At 42.7% G+C, this 14,779-nt stretch overlaps 2 protein-coding genes across 10 annotated transcripts in view; one reads left to right on the forward strand and one right to left on the reverse strand.

Moving 5' to 3' along the window:
- Positions 1-6,239, reverse strand: part of SLC35A5 (solute carrier family 35 member A5) — a 48,494-nt gene extending 42,255 nt beyond the window's left edge. For 3 of the 7 annotated variants that reach the window (XM_023728889.1, XM_023728886.1, XM_023728890.1), the window contains exon 1: positions 5,714-6,239. In XM_023728889.1, the coding sequence (XP_023584657.1) occupies positions 5,714-5,840 (127 nt within the window). In that variant the 5' untranslated portion in view covers positions 5,841-6,239. Of the gene's footprint in view, positions 1-1,393; positions 1,543-5,713 lie in introns of those variants that run through there. The other 4 variants (XM_023728888.1, XM_023728885.1, XM_004373739.2 and 1 more) reach the window with 3 other exon arrangements.
- Positions 6,240-6,342: 103 nt separating this feature from the next.
- Positions 6,343-14,779, forward strand: part of ATG3 (autophagy related 3) — a 33,234-nt gene continuing 24,797 nt past the window's right edge. The window contains exons 1-2 of one of the 3 annotated variants that reach the window (XM_004373686.3): positions 6,343-6,832; positions 10,234-10,275. In XM_004373686.3, coding sequence (XP_004373743.1) covers positions 6,761-6,832; positions 10,234-10,275 — 114 coding nt within the window. In that variant the 5' untranslated portion in view covers positions 6,343-6,760. The remainder of the gene's footprint in view (positions 6,833-10,233; positions 10,276-14,779) is intronic. The other 2 variants (XM_023728892.1, XM_023728893.1) reach the window with 2 other exon arrangements.

The raw sequence follows: 14,779 nt of genomic DNA on the forward strand, positions 1-14,779 counted from the left end.
ATAGGAGTCCAAGATGGCGGATCCGCGCTGTGTTAGCTGGTAGGGGACCTCTGCATGAATCTCTCCTCGCTCTCTGTTCTCTATCAGTTTTCTCACTCCATTTGGTGCTTGGCTGAGTTCTTTATCTCTTCATTTGACGTTTAGGGTTTCAGGATTGCTGTTTTCTGTTTGGCTTAGTTTTTCGGATCTTTGCTGTGGAGGGACAGCGTGGTGGTTCTGCCTAGAGCGCCATTTTGCCGGAAGTCCCATACCTTGCTTTTTTATGCCTCTATTCCTTTTTATAAGCTGTTGCCTCTGTTTTGAATACCTCTGCCCACCTTGTCTGCTTGTGGATCGACTGTCACCTAAGTGGGGAAGTGTTCCCTGACCCCTCTGAACTTACATCATCTCCTCCCAAACAGAATATATCACTTCCTCCTCTAAACTATTTTGGTATCTTCTGCCTATTTCTAAGGAGCTCTGGTGGTGCAATGGTTAAACTGCGTGGCTGCTAACTGGAAGGTTGGCGGTTTGAACCTACCAGTGGCTCCACAGGAGAAGGATGTGGCAGTCTGCTTTCTTAAGAGATTACAACCTTGGAAACCCTATAGAGCAGTTCTACTCTGTCCTACAGGGTCGCTATGAGTCACAATCAACTCAATGGCAATGGGTTTGGTTTTTGGTTTTCTGTCTATTTTTATTACTGCAGATTATATTTTCACGGTGTGTTTACATGTATATCTCCTTTAATAAAGTGAGTTCTAGAGGGCAAGTTCCTTGTCTTAACGTTCTTTGAAACTACTAGTAATACTCAGCCCAGTGCCTGGCAGATAAATGTTAACTGAAATACACAGTCTCCCCAGCAGACTGATATAATGATTTTATGTGTCCTCAATACATACTGAGAAGTACTCTATTTTAGTTTTGTGGAGTTAAACTAAATTTGTTTAAATACAATTATTACATTTTAAATAAACAAAACATTTCCTGAGCAAACATTTATCAAAGCTGGTAATCTGTCCTGTTCCACTGGCCCACTGATATACTACCTCACAAATGCCAAATGTCCAAACAAATAATATTCCCCTTCTTTCAAAATAAGCTGTAATTGTATATACTGTTATAGGCCCAGAAACACCTGTTGACTGAAGCAATATTCAGATGTAATGATTTCACCTGCGTTAAGGGATGATGATTCTGTACCTGACTGACCCAAACTTCACCCCAGCCTCAAACTTTTTCTTGCTAAGGAACGAAAGGCCCAAAAGAATCAAATTTTCATATGCTTTATCACTCATATGAAATAGGATACTCAATATTATTATCCCATTTTATATGCAAGGTCACTGAAGACAGGGGTGATGACGTGTGATGAGATGGAAGTGTTCCATATACGTTCCAACTCTTAACTTACCTTCATTGGCGGAGAATTTCACCAGTAGGATGCGACCTGAGCTTAAAGCAATGAATATGGCTCCTAGTAGGAATGTGTACATTGTGGGCAAGGAGCACAGCATGGGATGGCCACTGCACTTGTCTTCCATTCCACTGGTTTTTAACTGTCTTAGAGAAAAGAATACTTTCCTGAGCAAATACAAGTATATACATGTGTTTATATATATATCTACATATATAAGCCAAAAAACCAAACCTGCTGCTGTTGAGTCGATTCCGACTCATAGCGACCCTACAGGACAGAGTAGAACTGCCCCATAGGGTTTCCAAGGAGCAGCTGGTGGATTTAAACTGCCAACCTTTTGGTTCACAGTCGAGCTCTTAACCACTATGCCACCAGGGCTCCAGAACAACAGCAAAGGAATTTTTTACATGTCTGGCTATAACTATATCAGAACAGAAAGTGGAGCAATATAGGAGAAGCTATGGAAAGGAGAAGAAAAAGTCAAAATCAACAGGAGGGGGATCTCTAGAGACAGAAAAGGCAGGGCCAGATTAGAAGTGCTGACAAAGGGAGTAAGTGAGCAGCGGCCACTCTGCGGTTGCACTGGAGAAAAAGAAAAAGGCAACTATGAGAAAGCAAACTCTCCTACCTTCTGAAGAAGAGTAAGGGCATCACCACGGGTACACCAGCCACTAATCGCTACAACAGTGGTTTTCAACTGGGGGTGACTGTGTCCCCAGGGGACATTTGGCTATTTATGGAGACACTGTCGGTTATCACAATTGGGTGAATGCTACTGGCATCTAGTGGATAGTGACCAAGAATGCTGCTAAACATCCTACAATGCACAGGCCGCTCCCCAACTAAAAACTGTTGTTGTTGCCAAGTGCTGTCGAGTTCTTTCCAGCCCATGGAGATCTTCTGTATAACAGAACGAAATGCTGCCCAGTCTTGTACCATCCTTAAAATCATTGTGTCAATCCATCTCACTGAGGGTCTTCCTCTTTTTCGCTGATCTTCCACTTTATGAAGCATGATGTCCTTCTGTAAGAATGGCATAAGGGTGCTGTCTGACTTCCTCTAGCTTCACAAGGGGAAAGGAGAATCAAGATCAACAGCCCAAGGCTGATTCCTGTGAGGCAGAGGTCAGACATGCCTCCTCTCTCCACCATCTTTACTAATTCTGACACCAATCATCTCTCCCACGGCACTCTCTACTTCTCTGCTGGGCTCGAAAGTTCATTGCAATGGCCACAGAGAATTCACAGACAATACTCACGATTATGGGGTTTATTAGGGAAGTATCAGGTTACAGTTCAGGCTCGGATCGCTCAGGATACAGTTCTTCCATCAGGACAGCTTCTTCCCAGCTGTGCTCACAGGCATGCCGCTCCCTGGCCCTCGGCCTCTGCCCAAAGGCACTCGGCTTTCTCTCTCCGTGGGCCGGGAAGCCCACCACGCCGTCAAGTCCATCACGCTGTCTCCTGCTGCCACTTCTCTGACACCACCTCTCACTGTCTTCAGGGCTATAGCTGTCTCCTGGGTCCAGGAGCTTCTCAGCACAGGGATCCCGGGTCCAAAGGACTTGCTGGCTCCTGGCTGTTCTTCCTTGGCGGTGATAGGATCCTCTCCTTTCTGCCTCTGTGATGGCTCATTTCAACCCCAGCAGTATGGCAAAACTGACCAGTCCCCTTGGTGGGCTACAGTTACACTATCTGCACATTCCTATCCAATCACTTGGGTGGAAGTCACACGACCATGGCTAGAAAGTCGACACAAAAGTGATCCATTGTACCACACCTTCTCTAGGGATTGGAACCTCCTAGTAAAATGTCCAAAGCAAGTGAGACAAAGTCTCACCATCCTTGCTTCTAAGGAGCATTCTTTATTTATTCAAATTTTTTTTTTTATTGTTGTACTTTAAGTGAAAGTTTACAATTCAAGTTAAGTCTCTCATACAAAAATGATACATACATTGTTACGTGACCCTAATTGCTCTCCCTATACTGTGACACACACTCCTCCTTTCCACCCTTGATTTTCCATGTCCATTCAACCAGCTCCTGACCCTCTCTGCCTTCCCATCTTACCTCCAGACAGGAGCTGTCCATTTAGTCTCATGTATCTGCTTGAACTAGGAAATACACTCTTCATGAGTATCACTTTATGTCCCATAGTCCACTCTAATCTTTGCCTGAAAAGTTGGCCTAAGGAATGGTTTCAGTTCTGGGTTGACAGAGAGTCCAGAGGCCATGCTTTCTGGGGTTCCTCCAGTCTCAGACCATTAAGTCTGGTCTTTTTACCAGAATTTGAGTTCTGCACCCCACTTTTCTCCTGCTCCATCAGGTACTCTCTGTTGTGTTCCCTGTCAGGGTGGTCTTTGGTGGTAGCCAGGCACCATCTAGTTCTGGTCTCAGGCTGATGCAGTCTGTTTTATGTGGCCCTTCCTGTCTCTTGGGTTAATACTTCCCTTGTGACTTTGGTGTTTTTCATTCTCCTTTACTTAAGCAGCATTCTTTAATGCAAAGTATCAATAGCATCAAAAGTGAAAAACCCTGCCCTAGAAGCAGTAGTCTCTGGGTTATACAAATGGATAATGTGCTGGTCTGATAACCAAAACGTGGGAGGTTCTAGTCTACCCAGAGGGAGCTCAGAAGAAAGGCTTGGCTATCTACTTCTGAAAAATTAGCCATTGAAAACCTCGTGGAGCACAGTTCTACTCTGACACACATGGGGTCACCATGAGTCAGAAATGACTTAGCAGCAGTTGGTTTACTGGGTTAGCCCTAGAAGCACTGGCAAAGGGCAAGTTATGCACAACTCACTTTAATAGTGTCATCAAACATCAGTGTCTCAGGCTGTGGCCAGCTCTGTAATCTAGTCTCCGAACAGGTCCACTTCATTCCCTGTTCTGATCATCCAGCTGCTGAAGCAGGGCATTATGATTTGGGAACTAGGCAATGGCCTGGACAGAAAATGACCTTAATTTAGATATTGCATGTTGAAAAACTTCCATACATATTACTCCTTGCAATGGCACATGTACATAAGGAGCTCCTGATAATTGTTGCTATGATCTTAGCATAAGTCATTTCAGAGTGGGCGGTAGTTGTTCCTCAGGTAATATCACCTCTTTCAGAATAGGCAAAAGACCTCTTTAAAGTGTTGAAAAGCAAAGATGTCACTCTGAGGACTAAGGAGCACCTGACCCAAGCAATGGTGTTTTCAATCGCCTCATGTGCATGCAAAGCTGGACAATGACTAAGGAAGACCAAAGAAGAATTTATGCCCTTGAATTATGGTGTTGGAGAAGAATACTGATTATACCATAAACTGCCAGAAGAATGAACAAATTTGTCTTGGAAGAAGTACAGCCAGAATGCTTCTCAGCAGCAAGGATGGTGAGACTTCATCTCACATACTTTGGACATGTTATCAGGAGGGGCCAGTCCCTGGAGAAGGGCATCATGCTTGGTAAAATAGAGGGTCAGTGAAAAAGAGGAAGACCCTTGATGGGATGGATTAACACAGTGCCTGCAACAATGGGCTCAAACATAGCAACGACTGCGAGCATGGCACACAACTGGGCAGTGTTTCATTCTGTTGTACGCATGGTTGCTATGGGTCAGAACCGACCTGACAACACCTAACAACAGAATGGGCAATACTTTCAAATTGGCTCATTATTCCTTTTCAGTCAATTCTATCATAGTATTTAGAAACTGACTACTGAAATGTCTAGCATTTGTGCTCCTTATTCCAATAATTTTTAAGTTTTCATTCTTATCAGTAACTTTGCTCTAAAAGACAATTTTGCGTTTGATTCTGATGGCACAGTGGTTAAAGGTAGGCAGTTCTAAATCAACAGCCGCTCTGCGGAGAAAGATGTGGCAGCTTCCTTCTTGAAAGATTACAGTCTTGGAAACGCTATGGGGCAGTTCTACTCTGTCCTACAGGGTCACTAGGGGGTCAGAATCTACAGGACGGCAATAAGTTTGGTTTGGTTTATTCTCCTCCTTAGTAGCAACTCTTCTCTAGGAAGAAAAAGCTTGCTGGGAAAAATTCAGGCGCAGTGGTTAAGTGCTGCGGCTGCTAACCCAAAGGTCGGCAGTTCAAACCCACCAGCCGTTCCTTGGAAACCCTATGGGGCACTTCTACTCTGTCCTAAAGGGTCGCTGTGAGTCGAAATCGATTCAGAGGCAACAGGTTTGGTTTTTCTTGGCTGGGAAAGATTCTGTTACAATAAAGATCAAAATGAAAATTTTCAAATACCGCTAATTTTCACTAAACCAGGGTTAGAAATAGATCTTAAGTATCAATGGGTTTAATACCTACCCTTTTTTGATATGCTGAGGGCACGAAACGCCAGGCAGGTTAAGTAACTTCTCCAAAGTAATCCAATGATTCGGTAGGGATGGTGCATACCACCAATGTGGGGACAGGTGAGAGATGGGCTTAACATGTCAACACTGACATTCTAACCGCGCGCAAGCGCATGGGACACCCAGGGACGCCTCGCCGGTCAGGTAGGCCCCTCTTCAGACATGCGCGCCCTTCTTCAGACATGCGTAGTAGGGAATCTCTGGTGGCGTGCCCTCCCCTCACACGCACGCACAGTTCTTTGCCAGCGGAGCGCGATTACCTCGGTCCCTCAAGAGGAGCTCGTAGCGGAAGAGCGCACATCGTATACCTGGGACAGTAACTGTCTAGCACCGCAGTAGCAGCAGTAGATTTTAGGGTCCACAGGCGGGGAAGCTATGGAAAGGAAAGAGGCGAAAAAGCCTCTGTCCCCAAGCCTCCTATTCCGGAACGTAAAGCCTGATAACGCCCGGATCGGGAAAGAGCGGAGCCGGAGCTCATTGCGCAGGCGCGTTCAATGTTCCGTTTCCGGAGGGCGGGGAGAAGCACGCTGGTCCCGCCCCAGCGAGGCGCTCTCGCGTCACGTGTTTGGAGAGTCCTGTGTCACGTGAGGCCCAGCGGCGGCGGAGCTACGGCAAGAGAGTGAGAGAAAAGGGAAGCCGGAAGGGGCACGAGTGGAGCACGGCGCGGGGGGAGAAGACAGCGCCCGAGAGGGCTAGGGGTGCGCGTGCGCCCGCTTCCCGCCAGCTCTCCGCGGGCCCGCTGCCTCTTTTGCGGCCGGGTGACAGCTCGGCCTTGCCCGCGCGCTGCCGTAGGCGCGAAGAGCGCGCCTGTCTTCGTGCGGCGCCGGCCGCCCCTCCCCCTCGCCCTGCCTGTCCCGTCGCGTCCAGTCCCCTCGGGTGGCGGCGGCCGGGTGCCGATCGGCGGCAGCGGGGACATTTCCTGACGCCTCGGTCCCTGTCCCGGCTCCCCCGGCTGCTTTTCCCACCCCGTCTCGGGGCCGGCCGCTACTCCGGTCCCAGGATGCAGAATATGATTAACACGGTGAAGGGAAAGGCACTGGAAGTGGCTGAGTACCTGACCCCGGTCCTCAAGGTAAGCCGGGCCGGGCTTGCCAGGGGCTGTCAGGCACACGCTCTAAGTCTGCAGGGACCGAGGACCGGGCGCCTGAGGGGTCCCCGTGCTCTGCGGCCAGCAAAGCTGTAGGAGGTGGTGGGGTGGAACCCACTCCCCACTCGTGGTCTAACCCAGCTGCTCTTTAGGGCTTTCTGGCCCCTAAGAAGGAAACTTGTAGCGACGCTGTGTGCTGTGTGCGCGCTTGTCTTCTTCCGTCAGAATTCAGTGCGTCTGGGTCGTTCCGGCTGGAAGGTGGTCTGCTGCTAAGTACGTTTAAGAAGTAAAACAGTAACATCAGAAGTCGTTTAAACTTTCTAAACAAGGATTTTGATTGTCTTAAAAGAAATCAGTGTTTGGTCCTAAAATGACTTGTCACTTTTTTCTTTCAAGTTTCGTGGAAAGTCTCTTATAGTTAGAAATACGAAATAGGTAAGTTGTGACTGAGGTCCCAACTTGTTTTAAGTTTCAGAGGGAAAAGGTGAAATTTGCAGCATTATCTTATTTAGTTCTATTAGCTAAGGAGCAAAAACCTACCTCTTTCAAGCCTTTAAAATAGTCGAAACTGGTTGTTAATCTTGAACTTAAGTGATACTAAGGAGTAGCTTCACCCTGCTATATATATTTTTTACATTTGGCAATACAGTAGTACAGTACTTTTACAGTAAAAATTGTGACACATTATTACAGAAGTTTTCTTGTTCTTTTCACAAATAAATTTCTAGAAGTGCGTTTAAATTTTTCTTTTATAACTTTAATACTAAGTGTTTTGTTGTCAGGTTATTTTTCCTTTCTGAAAAGCAAGCAGTAGAAATGCATGACAAGTTCTTGCTTAGTTTATTTTTTAATTTTCAGTTTTTAATTAAAATTTTATAAATCTTAATGTGGAAATGAAATTTCTTTGTGAATAGTTGACTTTCCTTATTCAAGAAGTTATGCTTGTGTGCTAAGAAGAATAAAAAACCAAAAAACCAAACCCATTGCCATAGAGTCGATTCTGACTCATAGTGACCCTGTAGGACAGAGTAGAACTGCCCCTTAGGGTTTCCAAGGCTGTAAGCTTTATGGAAGCAAACTGCTACATCTTTCTTCCTCAGAGCTGCTGGTGGATTTGAACCACCAACCATTCAGTTAGCAGCTGAGCACTTAGCCATGCACCACCAGGGCTCCTAAGAAGAACAGTAGACAGTATTACTTTCCTTCCTTTCCATGACAAAGAGAAATGCTCAGTCTGTTCTTTTGTATGCTTATTTCTGTGACTGCCTTTAAAAATGATTATTGGGCCAAGTTAAAATTAGGAAAGTTTATGAATGAGAATTCCAACTTTTGCATTGCTTATATTTGTTTAATGTGAAAGCCATCTTAATTCAGATTATTCAGTCAGCTGTTTAAAGTTGAAAATAATTTTGACTTTTGAATCCAATGCTGCTTTTGTATATTATTTTACCTTTTCAGAATAGCATGTCTACTTAGGTATAAACCCGTTGCCTTGGAGTCGATTCTGACTCATAGTGACCCTATAGGGCAGTAGAATTGCCCCATAGGGTTTCCAAGGAGCGGCTGGTGGATTTGAACTGCCAGCCTTTAGGTTAGCAGCCAAGCTCTTAACCACTGAGCCACCAGGGCTGTACCTAGGTATACAACATAAATAGTGTAGAAGTGTTAATACTTCTTAGTTTCCGGAAGAGAAGAGCAAGAGAAAAACACCTCCCTTATTAAAGGGATGGAAGGTTGAACTGAAAAGGAAGTGTTAGCATATCAGCATGTATGATGTATTCCTTTTAGTAATAAGGAAAAGAGAATTAATGACCCATTACTTCTCCCTCCCTGTGGAAACTACTGGCTTACAGACAGAATCCTTACAGTTTTCTACTAGAGGTGAGAAGGCAAAGAGACAAAACAAAATACTTAAGAAAGAAAGAATGGCCTCCTAGCAAGTAAAAATTAAGAATCATTTTTTGTGTTACTGTCAGACAGGCTTTGTCATGGTTTGAATTAATGTCCCCCCAAAAATGGGTATATCAGTTTGCCTGGGCCATGATTCCTGGTACTGTGTGATTTTCCTATATGTTGTAAATCCTGCCTCTATGATGTTAATGAGGGAGGATGGGTGGCAGTTGTGTTAGTAAGGCAGGACTGGATCTACAAGACTGGATTGTGTCCTGAGGCAATCTCTTGAGATATAAAAGACAGAAGTGAGCAGTGAGACGGGGGGGGGGTACACCACCAAGGAAGCAGTGCCGGGAGCAGAGCGCATCCTTTGGACCAAGGGTCCCTGCGCTGAGAAGCTGCTAGTCCGGGGGAACACTGATGAGAAGGCTGAGAGAGAGACAAAGCCTTCCACTGGAGCTGACACCCTGAATTTGGACTTTTAGCCTACTTTACTGTAAGGAAATAAATTTCTCTTTGTTAAAGCCATGCACTTGTGGTAGCAGCACTGGATGACTAAAACAGGCTTTTACCTCAGGGCTTTTGCATGTGCTCTTCCCTCTGGTAAAATGCTCTTTCCCCAGACTTGGCTTGTTCCTTTCTTAAGGTGTCTTCTCACATGTCACCTTATCAGTGAAGTCTTTCTTCTCTTGCCATCCTAGCCATCTTCATCCCTCCTACCATTCCTCTATGCTTCATTTGTCTTGATGGCATTCATTATGGTTTAGCATACCTTGTCTATTGTTTTTTCTTCCTCCACTAGAGCTTAAACTCCTTATGTGGATAAGGATGATTTGGGTCTGCTTTACTTATTGCTATATCTCCAGTGCCTTCAACAATGCCTGGCATATAGTTGGTACCCAGTAAATGTTTGTTAAATGAATAATGTTCTTCAATGAATCTTTTCGTTTTTGTAGACTCTACCATAAAATTTTATATATACCTTGAAATTTAGAAAAAAATTGGTACAATAACATCCTTGCTTTAGAGGTGAGAATATTATATCAACATCTTGGTAGAAATGAGAATAATGGACAAGTCCTTAAATGGTTTCTAGATTCAGTTTTTGTATTGCTCGATCTAAATAAGACATTGACTCAATTGTGCTGTGTCTGAACATCTTAAGACGTTTTTACTGTGTTGTAAAATAAAAACAGTTGGTCATCTTACAGAATTACTGTAAGGCTTCATGTTTATATAAACCTTGGAATGCTTTCCCAAGAACTTGCTCGGTGATAGCACCAAAGTTTATTATAATTATTTTCATGTCAGTTTCATCCGTCAGACTTGTATGTTCTTGAGGTCAGATACCACAGTTATATTCTTTTTGTTTTTTTTTTTAAATCTGCTTCATTGCCTAAAAAGGTGTCAGGAAAATTCTTGTCCCACAAATGTTTTTTAATTAAATGAATAAAAAATGCAAGTTTAACGGTTACTCTTTTTGCTTTCTTTAGGAATCAAAGTTTAAGGAAACAGGTGTCATCACCCCGGAGGAGGTAAGTATTAAATTGAAGAGATTTGGAGGCTGTTATATTTAGAGGAACAATTATTACATTAAACTCAATGGCTTTTTCTGCTTTGTAAGAAAACATTTTGAACTGTAATCTTGCTTTGAATAAAATTGGATTCTATTGGCTATATTTAGGAATTTTATAAAATGTACTACTTCCTGTAGAAGAGGAGATGTTACTTCCCTCTTAATTTGCTACTTCTCACATTTCTCTACTTCCTCTTTATTTAGAAATAAGAGTGGTGGAGGGATGGCAGATATTCCATGGTCGCTTATCCTTCACTCATGTTTGTGTCACATTAACCTGTGCAGTGGGCTCTGTAGTGTCTGCTCTCCTGGCTCTGTTTGCACCACATAGGAGTTTTCATGGCTTTCCTTTTGGAAACTTGGCTCACTGCTTGGACATTAATTTTTCTCTTAGTATTCGGCTTACATAGTTTAGTGCAACATACTTAACACTGATTCTTTTCCACCATTCTTTTACTTTTTCAGTTAACCAGGTTATATTGAAACTGCTGCTTAATGTTGGAAAGAACGGCCATCTTACAGGCCAGTTGTATTTTATTGAATTTTTAGCATAATGTTGTGTAGAGTTCACTTTTATTTAGTTAGTTTCATTTTGTTCTCCATAAAGAAGTGAATACTCAGCTAAAAAAAGTCCTTTTAGAATTTGGTATTATAAGCAGTTAACGGTTGTATCAGACTTACTTTTGTTCTTAACACATGGCACAGAATTTATTGGAGCTTGACTTTCAACTCTTACTAAAAACACCACTCATTGGCAATAGAACTTAATTCATTGTTTTGAAAGAAAAATTTTGCAGTGAGGCATGTTACGTGATCTGGCCACTGCTGTAAATTCCAAGACCTCAAGCCAGAGAATTAACTGGTTTTTCAATTTGCAATTGTCATGGAGTCTATAGAATCCCAAATCCTGGTGAATTCTAAGAATGATGTGCTGAACTAATCTTTTTATCTAAAATTATCTTGATTTTTAGTGAAGACACACGATGGTGTAAAAGAGCCTGGGAGACTCGCCTTCTAGACCAATTCCTCTGATTTTTTCTATTTTCACTTGGACAAGTCAGTTCAGCAGTCCAGGCCTAGGCCTCCGTTTCCTTGTTGTGAAAATGGTGCAGCTGACCTCCTCTAACTTTCCAAAGGGGAAGGGGAGTCAAGATCAACAGCCCAAGGCTAATTCCTGTGAGGCAGAGGTCAGATATGCCTTCACCCTCCAACCTTTTTTACCAGTTCTGACACTAGCCGTCTCCCACAGCACTGTTTACTTCTCTGCTGGGTTCAGTAATTCGTTACAATGGCCACACAGAACTCACAGACCATACTGACAGTTATGGGGTTTATTAGGGAAATAACAGGTTACAATTCAGGATCAGGAACAACTCAGGATACAGTTCTTCGATCAGGACAGCCTCTTCTCAGCTGTTCTGCAGGCAGGTCTCTATCTGGCCCTCACGCCCATGGCTTGGCCTCTACCCTGCTTGGGCAAGTGTTACAAAGCTCTTTTAGCTCCTCCAGTAAGTGTCTGGAGGCACCCCACTCCGCCAGCAAGTCTTGTGCCCGAAGGTGCTCAACTTTCTCACTCTGAGGGCCAGGAATCCCACCGTGCCGTCTCCAGCCTGTCTTCTGGTCCTGCCTCTGCTTCCCTGCTGCTGCCTCTCGCCATCTCTGGTGTTACAGCTCTTCTTCCCTGTCCTGGTTCTGCTGCCTCTCTCTGTCTTCCATGGTACAGCTTCCAGCTCCCCACTCCCCGCCCCCCCCGCCGGGCCATCTCCCTTTAAGCCTAGTGGGATGGCAGAACTGCCCAATCCACTTGTTAGAGTTCCATACACCTTATTTGCATGGTCCCATCCAGTCATTTGGCAGGAGTTACAAAGGCTGTGGCTAGAAGGGCCCATATTAAGTAATTCATTGCACTACACTCATCTATAAAATGAGAGATTTTTGCTAGACATTCTCTAAAGGACCCATTCTACTTAGTTACCTAGTGCCGCTGTAACACAAATACCACAAGTGGATGGCTTTAAAGAACAGACATTTATTTTCTCACAGTTCTGGAGGCTCAAAGTTCAAATCCAGGTCTTGGGCATGGTGATACCTTCCTTGTCTATATCCGTGGGCATTTTTCCTTCCTTGGCTCATAGACGTCCTTCACATGGTGTCTGCCTTTCCCAGTAAGCACGTACCTGCCTCTGCCTGTGCTGCTCGTTATAGAATTCGAGTTACAGGTTTAAGATCCACACCCTACACAGTTATGATCTCAGCTGATTGATGTTACTCTAGATCGTATTATTGAAGGTGATTACATTACAGTAGGTTAGGTTGCATCCACAGATATGGGGGTAAAATACCTATTTTGAGAGGACACAATTCAATCCATAATATTACTTTAGCCTTCATGAGTTTAATACATTGAGTGCCAAATAAAACTAGGATTTGATCTTAAGGATATCATTAAAATTCTTGCCAAACGAAGCTATAATTTAGACATGACTCTTGAAACTATCTGAAATGAAGAGGAGAGATGAAAGTATTTTATTTTTCTTGTATGCTCTGACTTTATCTCCTCTGTGTGGAGATGACCAATTGGTAAATAAATAGTTGGAGTTAGAGATGCAAGTGTGTGATCATTGGATAGAATTAATTGTTAAAGCAGGCATTAATCCTATGGTTTTGGCATTTATCTTCTAATTTAGAATAACTGTTACACTGAATTCATTTCTGAATTTTTCCCTTTTTTAAAAAATCCAAGACAAAACCAGCCCAGCAGGGTACCAAGGACATCATGTTGGATTGGGATAGAGCCCCATTATTCGATTGAGGCAGGCTAGAATGATCCTGGAGGGGGAAAATGGCAAGACACCAGTTTGCTTTGTATAAATACAATACTGAGTTGATCTGTTCATTTCTTTCCTCTTACTCTGTTTCTGGGCTTCTGGCTGTTAGCCTCCGGCTACCGTTTAGTTTTCAACCAAGGGTATGGAAGTACTGTGTTTAAAAAGAGGGCAAACAGTATGTAATACTGTATTGTCTAGCTAAAAATACTTAAGTGTTGGATTTGTGTATGACTTGATTAAGTAGAGTACTATTAATAGAAGGTAGCATGAGAAATAAAATTGCTCACCAGAAGTTAATATCAATTTTATCTTGTTGGAGTTATTCAGTATTTTATGTTGATGATAAATCTCACAAGAGAATATTTAATTACTGAGAAAAAGCTATGTAAGCAATATTGATAATTTAGAAATTCGAGTCCATGTTTGTTTTATATTTTAGTTCATTTGAACATTTGAAGCAGGTAGTCATGGTCATTGTTAATGAGGACAGATGTATACACGTGTTAAGTACTGGTTCGCTTCCATTTCTCCTATAGCTTTTCCTTACCTTCTAGTGTTTTTTTTTTTTTTTTTTAAATAGATGCCACCAGAAGGACCATGGGATAAAATATTAGAGTCTTATGACTTCTGGGCAATATCATTAGCTTTAAAGAATTTTTCACTTTTAATTTTTTGCTGTGCTTCATAGCAACCCTATAGGACAGAGTAGAACTGCCCCATAGGGTTTCCAAGCAGCGGCCACTAGATTCGAACTGCCAACCTTTTGGTTAGCAGCCTGAGCTAACTGTGCCACTGGGGCTCCTCCACTTTAATAGTTTAATACTCTTTTGGTGGTGATCAATTAGTTTCTGGTAACCACAGAGGTAAATGTATTGTCTGCTTTCAGTGAACCCAAATACTTAGCACTTGGGGGAGAGAGTGTTTTTGTGTTTTATTTTGGTTTTTGTTTTTACCTCACCAGTTTAAATAATAAAAAGATTTATTAAAATAAGAGAATAAACATTTATAAAGTGACTGTTGGAAATATTATATCACTGTTGCAATACTGGTAAGTCTTGTTAATGTATTGTCTGAAAAGAGGTTATTCTCAGAGTTCTTGATAGAATTTTACTCTCTGAAGTTAGAGTATTGTATATAGACATACCTTTTTCAGAGAGGCATTAGAAGATTAAAGATACTGTAACTTTTTCGCTGTGGAATAAACTCATACGCAGAATAAAATGGGTTTAAGTTAGAGCTGTTATGAAACAAGTAATGGGGAAAGTTTGTGTGCACGTTGCATGAGTTGGGACGTTGAAAATTATGGTTAACAGACTTCTGTTTCCTACTCTCAAGAATAAGCAGGATTTCTGTCCTCCGGTAAGGCTAGCTTCTGCCCAGACTGGAAAGTCTCAAAAGGTGAAACTCTTTCTCCCTGAGTCTGTTTTTTATTACTGGATTTAAAAAAAAAACAAAAAACAAAAACATGTAGAATGATCAACTTGCTCAGAAAGTGAAGTTTGTTAGATGATTCAATTTCTTAATTAACTACATGTTTTCAAAGTCATTCTAAAAGCTAACTTTTTTCCCCATTCTTCAGCACTACAATTCTCTGTTGTTAATGATTCCTTTAAGAGTGAAGAAAGGTTTCAAAAT

Source organism: Trichechus manatus, unplaced genomic scaffold (genome assembly GCF_000243295.1).
Source record: "Trichechus manatus latirostris isolate Lorelei unplaced genomic scaffold, TriManLat1.0 scaffold00026, whole genome shotgun sequence".
Lineage (NCBI taxonomy): Eukaryota > Metazoa > Chordata > Mammalia > Sirenia > Trichechidae > Trichechus > Trichechus manatus.